Below are 20,407 nucleotides of genomic sequence, written 5' to 3' on the forward strand. Positions count from 1 at the left end.
ATTAGTTACTAAATCTAAAATAAAAATTTGAAAGTTCAAGCAAAATTTGAACTTAAACCTAATTCCTTCTTACACTACATCTTAGAAGGTTATAATAATCTATTTCACACAACTCCTCACAGATGTTTCCAACTCTAATGTTCTGACTGACGTTTGCAAATTTGAAACGAATGACATATGCAAACTACAGCCGATACACCAGAGAATACTGAATGGACCACTTGGGAGATTCAGGGCTCGGCAGATTGAATTGTTAACCAGAGCCACAGTAAACGCAGTGCTTTGCAAGCAAGTTGGCTTGATACTCCTGCTTCAGAGAGAGTTGTTGCTGCAGTCTGACTCCTATTCGCGCTGTTAGTGACACACCATACATATGATTTGGTGGATTTTGGTGTAAAAGTGTGTAAAAATACACAGTTTGTGTCATGTGTCATGGATATTTGCACTAGTTATTTTATATTTTGTATTATATGTATCTTTTTATATTGCTACTTCTAAGATTTTATATTTAGGCATTTGGGTGGACGGCAAAGAAGAATTTCATTGTACAGGGAAACATGTTTCTATACTGTGCATGTGACAATAAACTCTTTGAATCTTGAATCTTGAATTACTACCCTACTTTTATATCTGTTTTAACTCCTCCATAGCTGAATGCTTCTGATTTAGTCAATAGACTGTATAAAAATATGGAATATATAGAAAATAATAATGCAATTGTATCCAAAAATGCAGTCTATAGTCTGTAAAAGTATAATGTAAAGCTGCACTGGTGGTACATTGAATCCATAGAGTGTATATAAATATGGACTATGCATCCCCACTCCCTTGCATTGGCCAAACTGATGCTAGTTTCCCTGGGATACAGGCGGTGCCATCTTGCGATCGTCTGCGCAGTACGGTCCGAGAGTGGAGACACGCGGAACCACGTCATCGATGACCCGCCCACATTTCCGCTCACTCGCGTTTTCATTTGATTAATACTGCGCTCTGCTCTACCTCCACCAGTTACAAAGAAATGTTGGATTATACACTGTACTTATATAATATTTATTTTTGCCTACTCTTGTGGTCACACGGGACCGCTTCACTGAACGGTCGGCACGACTGGTAGTCATAACGTTGCCACATCCTGTTTTTATAACTAAAACTTAACTTATCAGAAAAATGGGCACTTGAACATAAATCAGTGTTATATTAACTACCTAAAATGACAGTAATCATCTTTGAAAAAAAAGGTATTTGATGTGATCTTTAGTGATTTAGTTTGGCCCAAGTCCCATCCACTAACAGGGAGACTGCAACCAGACATCAGGGGGAGCTCGACTTGATCTGGCTTCACTTTTGAGGAGCTTTATTTACAATCATGGTTTAGACCAAGATGGCAAATTTAGAAACAAAATCAACATTTATACAATAATGTACTCCTATGTACATACAGTATATAGGAATTACAATGACGTGATAGTATGTCAGCATGCTCCATAAAGGGAGTCACTGACAACATGCTTCTTAATTTAAGTGCACTAAAGTGTTTAGTTTCCTAAAAGGCATGTGTTAATGGTGTTTCAAGGATGTAATCTGTCTTGTATCAGAGTGATTTTTTTTTGCACAAGACACATGCAGCAAATGAAACTGTATTTACAAGGAACTGAAATGACATTTCTTGCAGCGTTCATGGCATCTTGACTCCCTCGGTTCTGTGGTCAAACGCTGAACATAAACGTTTGCGGATGCACTGGCGAGACTGAAAGACAAAGAAGTAGGGAGCACAGTGTAGGTGTGTGTGTGTGGTGTGTGGGGTGTGTGCGCGGTGTGTGCTGAGTGTGTAGAAGCAGGACGAGAGATACTGAGGCGAGGAGGAACATAAGGACGGAATCACTTTAATTCCGTTTTTTTTTCCACGGCAATGGCACATGCATCGGGGAGGGAAGGCATGTGTGAAATGGAGGAAAATGCCCCGTAGCATACCATAACACTCAAGCGCACACAAATGCTGACACACACACCCACACATGTTGAAGTCCTGCCCCTGGAGGCCATTTAACAGGTAATTTAAAGAGAAATCCCTCCAGGGAAACGACACAGTAAATGTCCTCTCATCTGCTCTTCCTCCCTCCATAACTGTTTATTCAGCTACAGGGCTGCAGACTGGCAGCACTTAGGAGGGAGATAAAGATGAAATTGGAGAGGAGTAGGAAGACAGAAGGGGGGAGGGTGGGGCGGTGGGGGGGTATGGAAAGTGACAAGTGTTAAAGTAGGCCAATTCCTTTTTTCTCCTTTCTCCTCCACCAACCCCCTTAAGCACCCGTTTATTAATGTTCAGTGTTCGTAGGCTACTTTATTTGGGTCCTCTGGGAATGTAATTGCTACTGGGATGGAGGTGGGAGATGGAGGGATGAAGGGATGGAGGATAGAGAAGGACAAGGCTCAAGGGAATGGAGAGTCTCAAAGTGAATCAGATGTTAATTTAGTCTGGGCTCTGGTGAGAAGGCCCAGAAAAGCATCAACTCCCAAATGTACATCTCTCTGACTTTTTATCTTTAAGAGGGCACGCCGGTGTTGCTCCACGCTTTATCCCTCTGACTACAAACCGAGCATACACGACATTACTTAAGACAGTGTTCTAGTGCATATGTTTAGAGATTGATTGATATCCCTAAAATTTGGACTGGTCAGACGAAGTTGGACCGGTCTGGCTTATTGGCGGTTTATGCTTCTGCATTAAGTTGAGGAAGAGACTATGGCCACAACGCAGACACCTATGTAGAGCCCTCGCAGAGCCTAGCACCGTAACTAACATGCACCTCGCAAGCGCTGTGATTGGTCCGCTTGGTAGTAGCGTGTTTCTGCTTTAACATTTCCGGCTGCTTCTCCATCTCCGCAATTATCAAATTTATTGTTTTGGATCAATAAAGAATCTGTAAGGTTTACTGAGGAGGTTTGGAGGTACAGACATTTGTGTGACTCGTGTTCGGCCAAAATTCGTGTTGAAAGTGAAGCAGGAAGTGGAAAATGAAGAAGGAAGTAGAAACAAAAATTAACCAAAAAAAAGACAGAGCATCGACTAGTGTTTGGGTGGCGTTGTTACAGAGCGAGCCAGACCAACAAGCACACAAGTATAAATGGCTCGCACCAGCATTGGCTACGTGTTAAGGTTACGGTGTCTAAATTCTGACTTACACTTGGAACTGGAGAAGACCTCAACTGGAAACACATTTGGCCTCTACCATATCTCTACCAAACTCTGTTGACCAATATAGTGAGAGAAGTTTCATTACAAATCTTACGAAGATAGCTTGCTACCCAGCAAATCATTATCTGGCTAAATTGAATAAGAATACTGATGTAAACTTCTCTCTTTGCCAAGAAGTCCCAAAAACACTTGTTCTGGCAAAAATTGATAACACTGGCTGTAACTTTGTACTAGGAAAGTGTATCATTTGGTTTTACTAAAAACAAAAAAAAAAGAACTTCTGAGAATCGTACTAAACAGCACATAAATACTATTCCTCCTCCCATAACAGAAAGGGTATGAAAACAAACACTGGCCCTGATGTATTTGATCCACAGCCACCGGATACTAATTGGTGTGAGGAGATACACCGATCAGACATAACATTCTAACCACTGACAGGAAAAGTACATAACATTGACCATCTTGTGACAATTCAATGTTCTGCTGGGAAGCTTTTGGATCTGGCATGCGTGTGGATGTTACTTAGACATGTAGCACCCACCTAGACCAGACCAGACCAGACACCCCATAGCAATGACACTCCTTGATGGCAGCAGCCATCCCCAGCAGGATGCAGCCTGACACAGGCACACATACAAAAACGGTTTAGGAACAACTCAAAAAAACATGAAGAACAGCACAAGGTGTTAACTTGGCCTCCATATTCACTAGATCCCAAACTGATCAAGTATCTGTGGGATGATCCACAGAGGCCCCTCCCCTCAACAACATTCTGTTTCCAGACACCACAGGACACCCTCAGAAGGCCCATGTCCATTCTCTGATGAGTCACAACTGTTTTGGAGGCACAAGGGAGACCTACACTATATTAGGAAGGTGGTCATAACGTTATGCCTGATTGGTGTAAGTGTGTAAGGCTTGTCCAGCCTTTGTAGGTTCCAGCTAGTCTTCCCAACCAACAGGCCACATTCAGGAATTCTGTCAATTGTATTCCTGTAAGTTATAACTTGTATGCTCAAACATCCCTCTCCCCAAATTTCCCAACCATAACGCAGTTGTAAGCCTGGACTTGGTAAAATGAGAATGCTTTGACTGTAAATGTCTTCAGTGACAGTTACACTCAGGCTGTCGAACCTTAATAAACTTTAGGAAGCAAACAAGCAGAGAAACTGGCAAAGAAAACCTCGAGCCCGTAAGAATGACACACATGGAGTGTAGACTATTTTGGCAAAAGTGGAACTTTCTTTGGAGCTGAACTGATGTTTGAAAGCTCTGACAATGTCACAGTGTTCATGAAAACGTTATCCACGGTGCACATCCGTCATTCTAAATTTCCACAGGTCATTAATTCTTAATTTTGCAAAGAAGAGTTGTTTTCTTCTCCGCTCAGCTACGTCACAGACAGCACTGTGTAGAAGCTGAATTGCAGCGATCAGCAGTTTCTCCCCAATACACTGTGAACTTAATGAGATGCAAGAATAAAAAAAACACACAAATGAACACCTTAGACGTGTGCAGGTGCAATGGTGATGTGACAAAATAGTGCCCAATTAGAGGTATGTAAATGACTTGCTAAACACAAACACAGCGTATAGTTGCAGTTCCATAACAGACAAAAGAAACTGAATGTCTGAATGAGGTGAACGTGCTTTAGTGGGGTTGTAACTTCGTCTTTGAAAGATGAATCAAAGATGAATCTTGAATCAAACAACAAAAAGAGGTCCCAAGAATGGTTTTAACTGATGCTGTTTAAAATTTAGTTCAGCATCCAGGAACTGAGAGTTGGCTGCAAACCGGCAATCTTTGCATTGTAAGCTATGGGAGGATTCATTTAATTCTTCCTCTGGGCTTCTGATTGCAATATAGCAACTATTTCTCACACCTCAGAAGCCAGACTGTCCTTGAACCTACCAAAAGGGACCACTCTTCAATATGGCCCTTGTTCGGAACCACATTACCACATAATGGCACGGTGATATAAAAGCCACTAAATGTTCACCGCGGTGGATTTGTTATCTACCTAAGTTTCTGCAAGTTGGTTTTCATAGCATCCTGAAATGGAGTGTAACCAATGGTTGCCTGGAAGGAAGGAAATCCGTATAAAAACTGATAGAATTCTCGGAGAATGGCTGGCAATAGTGTTAACTAAACACAGTTCGAAGGCAGTGGGCTAAAACATGCACTACGGCTGGCGCTCGTCACTCGTTCATTGTTTCTCTCCATCATTCCAAAGTCTACACTCTGAAGTCTCTCCTCATCAGAGGGAGAACAAAGCAAACTCGAAAGGCTCCGAGAAGAGAAACAGGGTCAAATTACCTTGATGCCATCCCCACCGTCATTAGAGTCATTATCACTAAAGGAAGCGCTTTGCACGCCACCACTGCATTTTACCTCTCCTTTTCTACCCTTCCCCCTTTCTCCTTTACTTTACTGGAAACAAGCAAGTTAATTAAAGTCTGCAAGAGTCCCTTCCATTTCCCACTCATCATCGAGGACAAGCCATCAAACAGAACGCAGGTAGTCCATTTCTGTCAAATGAGAGAGCCGAGGAGGAGGAGGAGGAGGAGATGGAGGAGGACGGCGAGATGGAGGGGGACAGGGAGGAGGAGGAGGAGGAGGAGGAGGAGGAGGAAGAAAGAAGAAAACCGCCTCTCTTCATCTCTTTAGTTTTTGATGAGCTTTCTTAATTGGGCCACTATAGAAGGAGAAGTGAATCCTCAATAATTAAAAAATCTAATTAAGGAGTCTTTTGCATCTCCGTCCTTAATTATTCCACACGGAGCAGCGGGGAGCGATACATTTCTGCCGTTTTCATTTAAAGAAGAAAACAGGGTCTCTTCCTTTCTCTCCCCCGTCACTCTGCGCAAATCCCCCGTCAACAAATGGACTACTTTGTCTCTCTCATCCCTGCGTGTATTTGTGTGCGTCTGTGAACGAGCCGTCCGTCTCCCCTGCCTGTCTTCCACTCCTCAGAGACCATCATTATATACATTTAAAGAGATTTAAATTATTAGTACCGGCACATACGCAGCATTCCTCAGATTTCCTCGGATGCCCACTGCCTGTCCTCTTTTCCTCTTCCTTTGACTCAACCTTCAACTAAGTTCAACTATAAGTAATCAAGAACAGATGCATGCTTGAAGACAACAAGAACAGTTTTGAACAAATTGGAGCTTTATCTTGACCACCGTGCAACACGTCCCCTGGGCACATGGAACCAAGCCTCTAACCCCATTAGCTTCATAGTTATTATGGCCGCCCCCAAAAATTCAATTATTCAAAGCATCTGCCAGAGAGCCCCGAGCCAAACAGGCACCCGTCAAGGTTTTACACGTCTATTATTGCCTGGAACCGGCGACAATGGACTAAAGAGGATAGGCTCGGTGATATTTTACTCATGAAAATCCTTAAACCAGCAATGAATTTATCCAGCCGACGAGCATTGTGTGTGTATTAAACGTCTGCCGAAACGTCTCATTCGAAACAGTTCATTCAAAAACTACTGAAACACATCCCTTAGCCACTGTATTGCATTTATACATTGAATACCTGTTTTAATAAATTACTGGGTCCTTTTTAAACTAGATTTGTGCACACCATTTGTAGAATCATCAATAAGAATACCCCAACCAGTGAGCTTGGGACTGAACATCACAGTCAAGTATGTAGACCATTAAGAGATGCACCAAAGCTGCATCCAAACTGACTTGAGTCTTGTAAGTATGCGCGCATTTGAGGTGCTAGAAGGCTCAGGCATAAATACACACTGTTTTCTCGCAAAATGCAACAACTCTAGAGACACTTTCATGGAGGGAAATATGGTATCTGCCTTGGGATAACTTTCTGGAGGTGTATAGTTTTAACATGCTGTTAAGTGTTTTAGGGCCTGTTCAGATCTTGCATTAAGCAAGTGACCAGCTTTAGGTACGTGTGTTCAGACATGACATTAACATACATGTCCAGATCCAATCTCAGTTTTGCAAATAAACCTTGACCTCATCTGGGCTGTAGTAGCAGCTACTGTCTCTGATGGATCTCTACCGCTGCTCCAGAACCGAGAACAGCGCTGTTTAATGTACGCTCACACGTTAGTTATTATTTATTGATCTCCACCCTGACGTTAGTTAGACCTGCACAAAACTCAGATTATAACTCTGGAACAGCACAGGAAGTTTTGATACGCACTGTAATCTCTGGTATTAAAGGGAAATAAAGACATCAAAGACTGAGGAAATACTTAACCACACACAGGTCCTCATACATCAACATGATTATTTTTTCATCAGTAGTTAACACAGAATCACACTTGTGTGTCATTTGTAAATTCTTACTTCGATGTATTTATTTTTTAGTTAGTTGACAGCTAAAAGGAGAGAATAGCTTTAAAGTCTCTGCTTTTTCCTTTCCACGTAGCGGTCGTGTGTTTTTTTGTCCGAATGAGTGAGGCAAAACTTCACTGATACAGGAGCACCGTGTTGAGTATGTGCACTCTTTAATGCGACTCGGGATGCATTGCGTTCAAACTACCGACGGAATGCGGACACATCCAAATGTGGACAGAGATCTCTCCAATCTCAGTGTGGCCTGGGGGTGTTCACACCTGTCTTTTACATGATCGAATGACCCAGATCGGATCTTAATGCAAGTTCTGAACAGGCCCTTAGAGACTCGTGAACTTCACATTGAAACAGTACCTGGAATAATATGATCAAATCCCAACCCTGCAGCATTGAAACACCCTTCTGCTGTTTTAGTCTGAACACTGAAAGCTGATTATAGGTATACAGGTTCAACGGTGGTTCCTCCTTCTTCCATGTTGTGGCCTTAGTCTTAGTTGTTACAGGGACTTGGTTTCAAAATCTTCTTTCAAAATCCTATTTTTTTGTTTGTATTGTGTTTACTTAGTGTAACTTGAGCTGTCAACGCAGTTCAACACACGATTTTACACATTTTTATTTATTTATTATCAGTTTTAAATGTACCTAGAAGGGATGTTTTTCAAGTTTGTGCTACTCTTATCTCAGCTGCTCAGAAAGCTCCCTGCGCTCTTCGTGTTGACGAGAGGACCGTCTGACAGGACTTTGAAGATGAACTTGCCGTTCAGAAGACACGTGTCTTTATCGATCTCTGCTGGTCTGTGTTGACGTGGGCACAAAAAACACTGGAAAAAAAGATGACCAGTTAGTTCTTGCTTGCTTTCTTCTCCTTCTTCTTTTAACATTTTTTGGCAGTTTCAAAACTCCAGGGTGTATTATTGCCATGTGCAGGGTAAAACCATTACCCTATGGCTACAACTGTACTTTAGGTCCTGCTTGCTTTCTACAGCGTTTCTAGCCTGAAACGCCAGCCCGACTTCCCATGCCAGGCCATAATGTTGGTTGATCACTTCCTTTTTCTTTAAACTATGATCTGGGCCGAGGTCATAACAACAGAACATGCTTGCATTCATCTGACTTTGAAAACAGTAACACCATTTTAGTTTTAACATGAACATTTTCCTTTGTTGCATATTAAGAGCAACAAAACAAATTTACACTTGCGATGCTGGCACCAGGGTTTTGGTACGTTTTTAGTTTTGTTGTTGTTCCTTTTAATTGAAATGTTCGCTTGAAATTAACTTGCAATCAACAAAAAGTTTGCACATTACTTTGTGAACTAATCAGTTGCTTTCCAGCCTTGGGGAAAAAGCTAACCTGCTATCACAAGCAGATTAAACCGAATGGATGTCCACCTGCTTTTGTGCATCCTAGACTGAACAAGTGTGTCAAGTGTGACAGTCCTCCCCTACTGTAATTGTACAGAAGATAGAGGAGGAAACCGTTCCACAATCCTTTCTGTTTCAAGCCGATACATACCTGTAGAATATTTTCAAAGATGAGCCAGTTTTGTTGTACAAGATGTTTCAAGTCCTCTTCCGATCAGACAGTGTTTTTCTTAATTGGCTGCTGATGAAAAGATCGCGCAGAGCGAGGAGCGCATACTCACGGCCGTGTTTGTGCTCGTGGAGGAGTGGCTCCGTGAATGTGCAAAGCTGCGTGTCCCGGCCATGCAGCTCATTATTAATAATGACTCAGATGTCATTGCAAATGTGAGAGAGTAGTTCTGTAACGTGCTAAGCATCCAAGAGCTGTGATACCAGCTGGTGAAACTATTATGTACTTGTGTGTGAATATTTAATTTCCAAAAGTAGATTTCTTTTAAAGCGGCGTTCAGTCCAGTATTACAAAGATGGAGCAGAGATTTAATTAAAAACGACAGCGGGTAAATCCTTAGAATTTAATGCTTAGAAATGTATTCATAAATAAAGGCAAACACTCTCATCTTGGTTTTTTGTGTGTATGAGCAAAACATTTCAGCTACTACTACTCAGCTTCTACAATTATCCCTGAAGCATATAATGTTCCCGAGTAAACAGTCGATGATGTTTTCACATATTTCACACTTACTTTACTGAAACAATGATACACGGGGTTCGATTAGCAATCCATCACCCCAGCAGCATCGGTATTTGTTCCCGAGGAAAATTAAAGGCTCACCGAGAGAGTAAATGTGAGACATTTTCTTTGGTGGCGAAAGTTGACATCCCATAAAAATGGTAGCCTAAATACAGCCACAGAACATTTTTCATGCGTTGCTTAGCTCTTGTTGTTTGCTGTTATTTCTGGTACAAATAACAGACTTAAACGGTTTAGCAAATAAATCACAGCTTCTGCACAGCCACCACCATCACATACACTTAATTACTTTTTTTTTTTTTATCTTAGATGTATGTAATAAAGTTAAGAGCAACGCAGCTTTTAGTTCCTCTCACAAACACAAATGTTGCTTTGTTACAATACAATACAAACTACCACAGCTGCAGTGCGTCTACATCACATTCTCTATATCCCAAAAGGTAAAAGCTATTATTTAAACAATGGCCAGGTCGGCACAAATCTATAAATAGTACTGGGGGAATGGGCGGTTTGATAAATTCAACACAATATGCCGTACATACTGCAGTCATGCCACAGTGGGTTTAGCACAACATCAGATAAATACAAAGGGAACAGTGGCACGAGCATGTTAGCAGGCTCAAAAGGAGCAGGCTTCTTAATTAACTGACCCTTTGTTAGCTTTCTGATCTTCTGACCACCAACCAGAGGAAACCTACCCTTTGTCAAATCCCGACGTCCTGTGTTACTGTTGCTAGGTTAGACAAAGCACAACCATCCATGCGGGTTGGTCCATTCCCATAGAAAAATATTTAAATCTTAATAATAGAGTCACGGGTAACATTAGAAACCGTGCTTGTTAGCAGACACTGGAAAAAAATGCTTCTTTGCCCCAGCTTTGACTTTTTAAGGTTGTAGAAGTGAGAGAGTGACAAGCCATAGTACATTTTCGAAAGAAGCCGTAGCTATGAAGCAAGAAGCTGACATCCAAAAGTGTTGGGCGAGAGGCAAAACATGAAGGATAGAGCCGCTTTTAACTCTTGTCGTTGCTCCACTGACACGGTGAGGCGGGAACCAGTCAAATGCATCCCCCCACCCCCATCGAAGACGTAACTGAGCACTTAAGTGGCACGCCAACATTGACTTGACAGTTGTCACCGAGTTGCTTTTGTTGCTCGTAGTGTGAATGTATTATATTGACAAAGGCTAGTGGCCCTCTAGTTTGGTGGTCTGAAAGCCAACACAGGGTCAATTATGGGGGGGTAGAAGTCCACTTGTGAAAGCATCATGCACGTGTGCCATGTTTTCCAAGTTTCGTGCTATAATGAAGAGCAAGGATTTTGGGACAAGCAAGCCATGACATACATGATTCATTTCAAACGGGTGCCTGTCAGTCATAAAACTTCAAATGGAATTGCTCAAATGTGTGGTGTTGCATTTGTGATTACCAGTTATATTCCAACATAATAAACTATATGAAAGCAAAAAGGTTCAAATATCTGATACATTTGGAGTGTCTTTGGTGCTTTGTAGCAGTGAGCAGCTCATCAGATTTCTTTAATACGCTGCGTTGTCGAGTGTCCATCAGCAGAACACTCAAAAATCAAGCTGATAGGAAAACGCTGCATACTAAAAACCTGCAAGAATTCAGCTTAATTAGACTTCTGTATTCAAGGGTTGGGTTCACACAGATACAGCAGATGTGTGCCTCCGTGGTATAATGGCCGTTGCACAACCGCTGCTCTCTATCACACAGAAAGAATGAACATAAACAGTCTTTCCCAACATCACTCACATCACAAGAAAGAATCTAAACACATTTAATGAGGGGAATATAATTAAAGCATGATGTGGACTCATGCTGTATGGATTGGATTCAGCCCTGTAGTGTCTCAGTGTTGTGATGGTGCTATCAAAGAGAATACTTGGCTGAACCAATATCAAAATCAGTGACCATACCTCCAGTGTCATCCGACACAATATAGTGTTGTACAATATTACACAATAATATTGCTTGTTGTGTTTCTCGAGATCTTCCCTGAGCTATTTAGACTACAAGATTTCAGTTGTTATTAGGGATGTCCCGATCCGATCACGTGATCGGAAATCGGGGTCGATCACGTGGTTTCAGACTCGATCGGAATCGGACGTTACATCCCGATCAGGGATCGAATATATATATATATATATATATATATATATATATTTATATTTATTCTCATTATTTTTTTTATCAGATCTATAATATTTCAAAACAAATGGGAAAAATAACAGCTTAGTATTTGCTGTTATGTGGTGGTACAGAGTCAGACCGTCTCGACTCCACACAGAAACAACGTATGCGGCATGACGTCACTTTGCTTTTTTTAATGTACTGTAGAAGTATCGGATCGGGACTCGGTATCGGCAGATACTCAAAATCAAATGACTCGGACTCGGACTCGGGGTCAAAAAAACCTGATCGGGACATCCCTAGTTGTTATTCCAGTCAGTACTGCGCTGTGCGAGAGAAGTTTCTCTGCTCTAAAACTGATTAAAAACCACTTTAGCACAATAATGGTTGATGACGGGTTAAGTCACCTTGGCATGTTGCTTAGGTACCAGGTTAGAGGAACAGAATATTTTCCTTTATTAGTATATTTTCTGTCCATCATTCTTTAAAGCCTGCCTAAACAAGTTGACTAGCCCGGCAGAAGTCATCTGAGCGTTGTGGAGTTGAATTTCGTTACAACAAAGTGGCTGCTCACTGGGAACTGCAACGGAACGACTCCAGAAGAACTGCCACAAACATTTTGTGGGTGGGGGAAGTCCAGGCTCCAGGCTAGGCAAGTGTCTCTTCAGAAAGGAATGCTCGAGTCCCAGTGAAACCACAGAGTCACATTTATTCTGACCGCAACCGTTCACATGGTGCATACACATTTAGTTTCCTCTTTGTTTTGCTTTCTATTCTGGTCCTCCACGTGTCTGCGGATGTGCGTGTAGCAGGTTCCCTGCCGTGTTGGGGGCTTTGACGTCAGTGATCAGGGGACAGGCGTGGTTAATTGCCTTGCATCCTACAATCTTGCTCGCCTTCTTCACCCTGTGGCTCTTCCACTCTCAACAAACACAGACAGAGACACGCACGCGAGTTCTCCTTCACTGTCCCCTTAGCTCTCAGACAGAGCGTCGCTGGGCGATATGTTCGTGACAAATGACTTGTAAACTCACATTAGCGTCAGACTGGGGAGAGAGGAAGCGCCCCCACATCTTCTGATTCTTCAATTCATGCAGTGACAAATTGTGAGGGTTTGAGGAGAATGGAGCAAGCATGGGGTTTGAATAGTGAAGTGTGCGTGCATGAGTGTGCGTCAGTGCGTATGTGAGAGGGAGAGATATCCAGGCGTGGGATGGACTGGAAGAGCCCGGGGAGAAGCACGCAGCAACACACGCACAACCTACGTGGAGGAGCAACGGAGGAAAAGGAGAGGACGATGTAGGAGAGAGGGATGGAGTAAACGGCCCGTGAAGCCAGATGGATAAAGGAGCGAAGAAAGAAGAGGAGACAGGAAGTGGAAAAAGACTACAAACTGTCGGCCAGATAGTGTCGTTAGTTTTAGGGCCTACACGATATACAATCAATACTTTTAAAAAAGACCAAATATATATATATATATATATATATGAGTTTTGGCATTTCCATGCACCCCACCCAAACAAATGTTCTTTTGATTTACGTGAACAACAACACGTCACCCAAAACTGATGCCGGCCAATCACATCAGCAGCGTTGAGCTCATGTTTGTTTGTGCCAATGCACTAGCACGGCAACAAACTTTTCACTCCAGCGGCTCAGACATGGACACCAGTAAGAAAACAGTTAAGTTTCTACTGATGAGGCAGTTCTGCATGCAGTGGGTCGTTCCGATGCTTTTATTCTGATAGTTAAGGACGGAGGTGGTGGTTGTGCAAACAGGTGCAACTGACTGGTTGGGTGGGTGTGTTTAAGTGTGACAATGAATTAAGCAGTTGTTTCATTCATATAACCAAGCCTCTATGTTTGTTCCTTAGGTTATTGCAGTTCCATGCATATACAGTAGCTTCGATTTTAAATACACTGTCCTAGTGTGTGATTTTTTTCAAGTTTATTTTTGTACATAAACTTACAATATTTCTTCATTTCCCATCTGGCAACACTGTGCACATGTCGGTATTGTGAGATGTGAGAGGGTTGCACATTAGCTCTGCAGTGAGCCTGTACAATTAGGTGGAGATGTATCCGATATCAATATTATGAGCTGATGAACAGTTATGCAGTGGGATCAGGTTAGAGCTACTGATTGTGAACATTATTAATGCTAAAACCTCTGATGCCATGTCAATCAACAAAAACTAGTTTAGGGATTTGTTTTTTATAACATTATGACGTGCACTGAGTGAGGAATCAATTACCAGATCTGATCCCGAACTCAGATTTGCCAAAATGCTGTCGAAACAAATCCCAGTCCCAAAACCAATTATGCATATGAAATAACTGGCAGTTTGTTTTAAGTAAAAGTATCATCACAGACTCTATATTTGATTGAGGTTATTGGTACATAGGTATTGGATATGTTTCCTTGGGTAATCAAATGAGCGGTGGTGGTGGTGTTAGCAACTGGAGAGGGAAGGGTTAATCCACGGGCCGTAGAGCAGCGTCAGCCTGGCATCGCCATGGTGACACAGTGACCAGAACGGGCACTGTCATATAAACTGCCATAAAACGTAAGAGAGCAGTAACATAGTTATTATCTATTACTGCTTATCCTCTAGGGGGTTGGAGCCTATCCAAGCTGTTATTCGGCAAGAGGCAGGGGGGCACACCCTGGCCTAAATGAAGTCACTGCAGTTTAAATGACATATTTTGGAATTAATATGGCAAAATAATATGCCAAAAACTCAGATTCTGGTCACAGCTCAGTTACTGAATACGCACAGTGCTTCGTAAGGCAGCACTCACTCATTGCTCCCGCTGGAGAACTGAGCACGTGGATGGGATGGCTGGTGATAGAGGGAGTGAGCATGTGTGTCGTCCTCAGCTACATGCGGAGCCCATCAACTGATTAGGGGAGTAAGGGGGAGGAAAAGGGGTGCACAGAAGAAGAAAGAGAGGGAAAGCATGAAGGAATAGATGTTTGAGCTGGAAGGATACAGAGAAGAAAGACACGGAGGTGGAGGTGTATAGGGGAAAGAGTAAAAGAAGAGCGTGCAAAGGATAAAGGGAAGGGACAAGTGAAAGACGTAAGAGGGAGAGAACGAGGGAAAGACGGAGGAGATAAAGACCGGGGTAAGAGTGGAGCAGACAGTACAATGGGGGAACACACGGACTCTCCAGCTGGAGCCCCTCTGCTGCAGGAACACACCCTGAGGCTGACACACACACACACACACACACACACACTGAAGCGTGTGCAGTCCAAGACAAGTGAGAGCACACACGGGTGCATAAACTCACAGAGCCTTACTCAGACACAGACCATCACATACACACACGTCCATTACACCAGCCAGGGCCAGCCGGTGAATATGAATAAATCTCTTCCTAAATCTCCATACCTCCCTCTCTCTGTCCTGCCTCGCCTTTCTCACATCTTCCCAGTGTTTCCCGCTCTCTGTGGGCTCTTTCGCTTGTCTACTCCGTCTTCCCCTCTCCGGTTTTTGCCCGTCTTCCACCTCGGGCACCTCTCTGCAGTGGCCTGAGCAATAAACTCTGGGGACCCTGCTATCACAGCAAACCAATTACCAAACACTGGGGGCAAGCGCACACGCTCGCACACATGCACACACTCAAACAGTGCCCCCAGGATCCTGCCAGCGAAACACACACACGCGACGTAGATCATAGACCACCACCTCACCGCTCACGCACACATGCACTACCCTATACTTGCAGCCAGTCCACGAGGAAAACTGAAAGGAATAAAAGTCAAGGCTAAATAAAGAAGCAAATCAATGATTCATTTCAGCAATTTAAAGATGAACAGATGAAAGTGGTTCTCTGCTATAGCGGAGAAGCAGAGGAGTGTCACAAAACCAACATTTACTTTGGCTCTAAGCCATGGCCAAGATAACCTGCTCCAGAACACAGGCACAAAACCAGCTGAGAGTCCCTATTAGTCCCATTCCTCCCTCTCACTGCGGACTAAGTTTTCAGTGGAAATAGTGGAATCCATCCCAGTCTCAGGACTTTGACACAATGAAACTCTGTACCATTGTCAAACTGCTAATCCTTCCAAAACGTGGACACAAGTAATAGCTTCCTCTCCCCTCATTCATTCCCATCCTCTAGAAGCCGTACCTCACTATCATAGCACCTCTTTGGAGCACTCCTCCAACATTAGAACATCAATCACCCAGGCATACATCAGCAGCTTGAATTCCTCTACATCAGTTCACTCTTTATTTCCCATTCCACATCAACGTGTTAACCAAAGCTCACGCAAGGTCAGGGATGCCCATGAGTGCTCCTCCGGCATTCCCTTTCGATCCATGCTGCATCCGCCGCTACCAGCAGCAAAACTCGACCACAGTGTACCTTTGGATTGGGTTCTGCTCAAAGTTTCTTCCTGTTAAAGTTTTTTTCTTGCCACTATCACCTTAGTGCTTGTTCTGGGGGTTTCAAGTTTTGGGTTCTGTAAGGCGTTTGAGACAGACTGGATTGTTGTTGATGCTATATTAATTAAACTGAGTCGCTCCCTGGGTTCCTCCACGTCCATACCATCACCCATCATCCATCTCTGAGTTCCACCCCTCACACCCCTTCCCTTTGACCCCTCTCAGTCCTCCATCTCTTTGCCTCAGATTCTGTCAACCAATAAACCTCCTTGCATCAATAACGGCATGGTTTTCATTGGTGAAAAATAACTTGGAACTTCAGATAACTTTTTTTTTACACCAGTTCAGCAAGTCATTAATTATGTGAATGTAGGATTAATACAGCATTGATATAATCAAAGATTAATTTTTCCTGAAAAAGATGCAGTCCAAATGAATAAACACCAAAGTTGAAACTGGTAAAGACACTTCACCAGCCGCTAACGACTGTGGATCAGCAGTAAATGACCTCAAAATAAGATAATTCTCTATTTATCCAGTGGAGGTTCAAGTGTCTGAACAGGGACTTGAATCCTGAGCCCTCATGCGCAGTTTATAGTACCCTGGCACGTTGACCATTGTAGCTACGGTGTAGCTCATTATGCCGTAACCTGATGTGCATCTCCCCGGAAATCTAACTATGTGTTGCAGCTATGCTGTGATTTGTCCAGAATGTATTTCCTTTTTGCATATGACTCAACGTCTGAACAACAGGTATAAAGGCTTTTGAATGCAAAACCCCCTACACCGTAGATATACCGTCAAAGTCCTGCGGGATTGTGCTCTTCTGACTGAGCCATCCAGACTCTAAAGGTGAACTTTCTGTGTAACTGGTGGGGACCACAGATGCCATTCTTTTTAGAACTGAAGACACGAAATGTCTTCAAGACACTCTACAAGTTCAAATGCCAGTGTTTTTTGGAGGTGACTCATGGGCATCGATGCTATCAACTAAAACCACAGTCCTTGGTACTACTCTAATGGTGTTCTTTACAGCAGTCTTAAGGCATAGTAGGAATGTGTTCATTTTTTTCAGTCATGTAGTCTGGGGTGTTTGTACTGCAGTAGTGATGGTTACTCACCAGGGAGAGCCGTAGATTCTGAAGCCCCTCACGGTGACCTCAGAGTCCTGCAGGTAGATGCAGTTGGTGAGCAGCGACTGGACATTCTCATAATTCTCTGGCTTCAGTTTGGAAGCCGAAGGGAAGTAGTAGAAGTCCTGCTTGATGAGGTCCGCCATAAACTCCTGGTCAAAGGTCAGCTCGTGGTTTCCAGCGATTACTATCTTGATGTCATAGGGCAGGGTACCTGGCAGTGGGTGGGGGAGGTGGAGTAGTGGAGGGAAGGATAGGGAGGGGGAGAAGTGGGGATGGAAGAAGGAAAACAATGTGGTGAGGAAAAAAGGGAGTGATTGGGGAGGGGACAAGAGGCAAAATTTGATGATGATGATGATAAAAAGAGAGATGAGGGAAAACAAAGAAGATGGCATGGTGTTACGATAAATTTCAAGAATGAAGGAAGACAGGTAAAACAAGTGGTAATGGAATAACAAAAAAGGAAAAGAAGGCAAGGACAATAGGAGAAAATAAACATGGATACAACATAGATGGAGAGAAAGGAGATGTGCAGGGGGTAAGGAAAAGGCGGTAGGCAGAGAGGGGAGTGACAAAGCGAGAGAAAATTGAGGACGACATCTCAGAATCCACAGACTTGGCATTCACATGCAAGAAGGATTTCTTTTTATTTTCCTCTCTATTTCTAGTTAATCTGTACATCTGTCTTAGATTCCCTCCATCAGTCAAGGTCTCAACCCAGTGCACTGCCGTCTTCTGCTAATGGAAGCATAGCTGAACGCATCCGTCAGGGAATCTTTATCTGGAGGACGGATGAGGAGGGAAAGCGGGCAAAGTGATCATTGTTAAGTTTACAACGGAGAATATTAAACATTTACAGACTATGGTAACCACTTCTTCATCTTTTACCCCCTTTCTCCCTCGCCATCCTCCTCTAATCAGACTCCCGCTCCTTCGCTTCACCCCCCGATTCTCTCCTCCATTTCAATGGCTTTAATTGGCTATTCAAAGCTTGGCACAGCAGGGCGCGCAATCGATCCGAGCCCATCAAATGTAGCCGTAGCTGGGCCTTCACAGTTCTACGTAATGTTTTCAAAGCTCGCAACAACAAACGGAGAGCCAGCACCGGCAAACATCTGGGGGTCTGCTTTGTCAGGTAGAGCGGCTGACGGAGAGTTCAATCACCGTGGCTTTATTTTTTATTTTTTTCCTTTTTAAAAAATTAACGCCAGGACGGCGCGGCACGCAGCTGAGCGCGCTGGTTAGTGTGTCAGCATATGTGTTTGTGAGTGACTTTACCGCGCGTGTGAGTTTGCATGCATCTGTGCATGAACGTGTCATGTTAGTGAAAAGGAGTAATTAAACTGAGCTTTAGAAGAGGCTGACAGCCTGGCGACGGCTGTGTCATAACAGCCAATCACAGACCGGTGAAAGAGAGGGGGAGAGAGAAAGAGAGAAAGAGTAGGGGGATAGACGGAGGGAGAGGAAAGAGAGAGCGACAGAAATACTTTAGGAAGCCCAAAAATCCTTGAGTGTGAAGGAGGAATAATAACAAGATGAAAGCAGCTGTCAAAGAGTGCCCATCTCTGCAGTTTGGGCCCCGGGACGCCCCCTCTCCACAACGCGGCTTCCATTTGTTTGGCAGAAGGGCTTGTGTTTAGTTGTCAAGCAGACACCAAAAAAGCCCCATAAATGAGGGGCTGCACCTCCACAAAGGCACACGGACACACATGCCACCACGCAATCAAAAGATGCTTTCCATTCCTTCTCGTCAGGCTTTGGCATCTGAAGTAGTGTTCACTCAGTCCTCCCTGGATAAATCAAGGTTGAAGAAACACTTCACTCTAAAATAGAAATTTAAACATTACCTTTGATCAAATGCCTACTGAGGCTCGCAGGACAAGCGAGCACACAATGAGTTGCTGCCTGAATTTCTATCTCACGCAAAGTATTGAAGGATCGTGCGCTTAGAGCACCAAAAGTGATTAAAATCTTGCCATGCCAGAGACTGCAGTGTGGGTAACACTAATTTTTACCTCTCTATCCCACATATTCTTCGCAGAAATTCCAATACATTGCACTTAGGCGCCCACGGTGCAATGTTTAAGACTCCTGCATGATTTGGCATCCAGCCGCAAGACAGTGATACACAGACTTCAACTGTGAGAGACAAATGACATGAAATAAATTTGCATGAAAATATTAGCCTTCCAGTGTAAGGCAGCTTTGTCAGTTCTTTGCATTTTATACATGAGATCCCTTCTGCTGCATTGCCGTAAAAGGCTTTTGGATTGGAAAACGAAAGCAAAAAGGCATCATTTTTGGTTGCGGTGTCATATTATAACATGTTAGCAAACACATTTAGCAGCCTAAGGAATATTAGACCCGGAATATTATTTCATTTGGAGTAGAATTTGTGCTCACCTTGTGAACATTCTCTCGCCTTTCAGCTTAGTTTTGGCGTCCATAAATTCTTGAGAAAAACATCTGTCTCTTTAGCCACGAGGTGCTAACATTGCTGTCTGTCTGATTCTGGGCAGATACGTTTTTTTTTTTTTTTTTTTTTTTTTACCGAAATGGCTGTCTGCTGGTGTTGGAAACTAGGCTAGCGAGATCAGGCAAACAGAACCAAATGCGGATTTCTGGGTTAAGAGAAACAGAAAAACAAAGCAATGCTAAATATTGATAAAACACTATGTTACGCTGCACTGAAAACTTCAGAGTCAGGCCACCTTTTTCGCATTACACTGGAAAAAAGCAACTTCAAGAATATGCCGGAATTAGCTCAGTTTTATCACACAGCCCACACAGTCTGTTCATTTCCAGGGTCTTTTGGTGCAGCTTGTAGCGCCTTAAGAAAATTAACACAAATTTATCACACATATTTTGTCTGCACTCTTAAAGACAACTGTGATAGCTTTTGGAAAAAGCCAACGAGCTGCATGTGAGCACGGCATCTACCTGGAGAACAAATTTGTAGTTTTTCTTTTGTACTGTATGTCAGATCAGATTTATTTTCTCTGATTCTCTGATTTTTCAGGCAATAGTAAAATCTTTCTGTTTTCACTTGCAAATAAGCAGAGAGGTGTATG

General features: G+C 43.1%; 1 protein-coding gene across 3 annotated transcripts in view; it reads right to left on the reverse strand.

Annotated features, from left to right (window-relative positions):
• Nucleotides 1–20,407, reverse strand: part of mpped1 (metallophosphoesterase domain containing 1) — a gene marked incomplete at its 5' end in the record, with an annotated part of 203,890 nt that overhangs the window by 33,676 nt on the left and 149,807 nt on the right. For all 3 annotated transcript variants that reach the window (XM_084572992.1, XM_084572991.1, XM_084572990.1), the window contains one exon: nucleotides 17,325–17,550. In XM_084572992.1, the coding sequence (XP_084429118.1) occupies nucleotides 17,325–17,550 (226 nt within the window). The remainder of the gene's footprint in view (nucleotides 1–17,324; nucleotides 17,551–20,407) is intronic.

Source organism: Chelon labrosus, assembly GCF_963514085.1.
Source record: "Chelon labrosus genome assembly, chromosome: 23".
Classification (NCBI taxonomy): domain Eukaryota; kingdom Metazoa; phylum Chordata; class Actinopteri; order Mugiliformes; family Mugilidae; genus Chelon; species Chelon labrosus.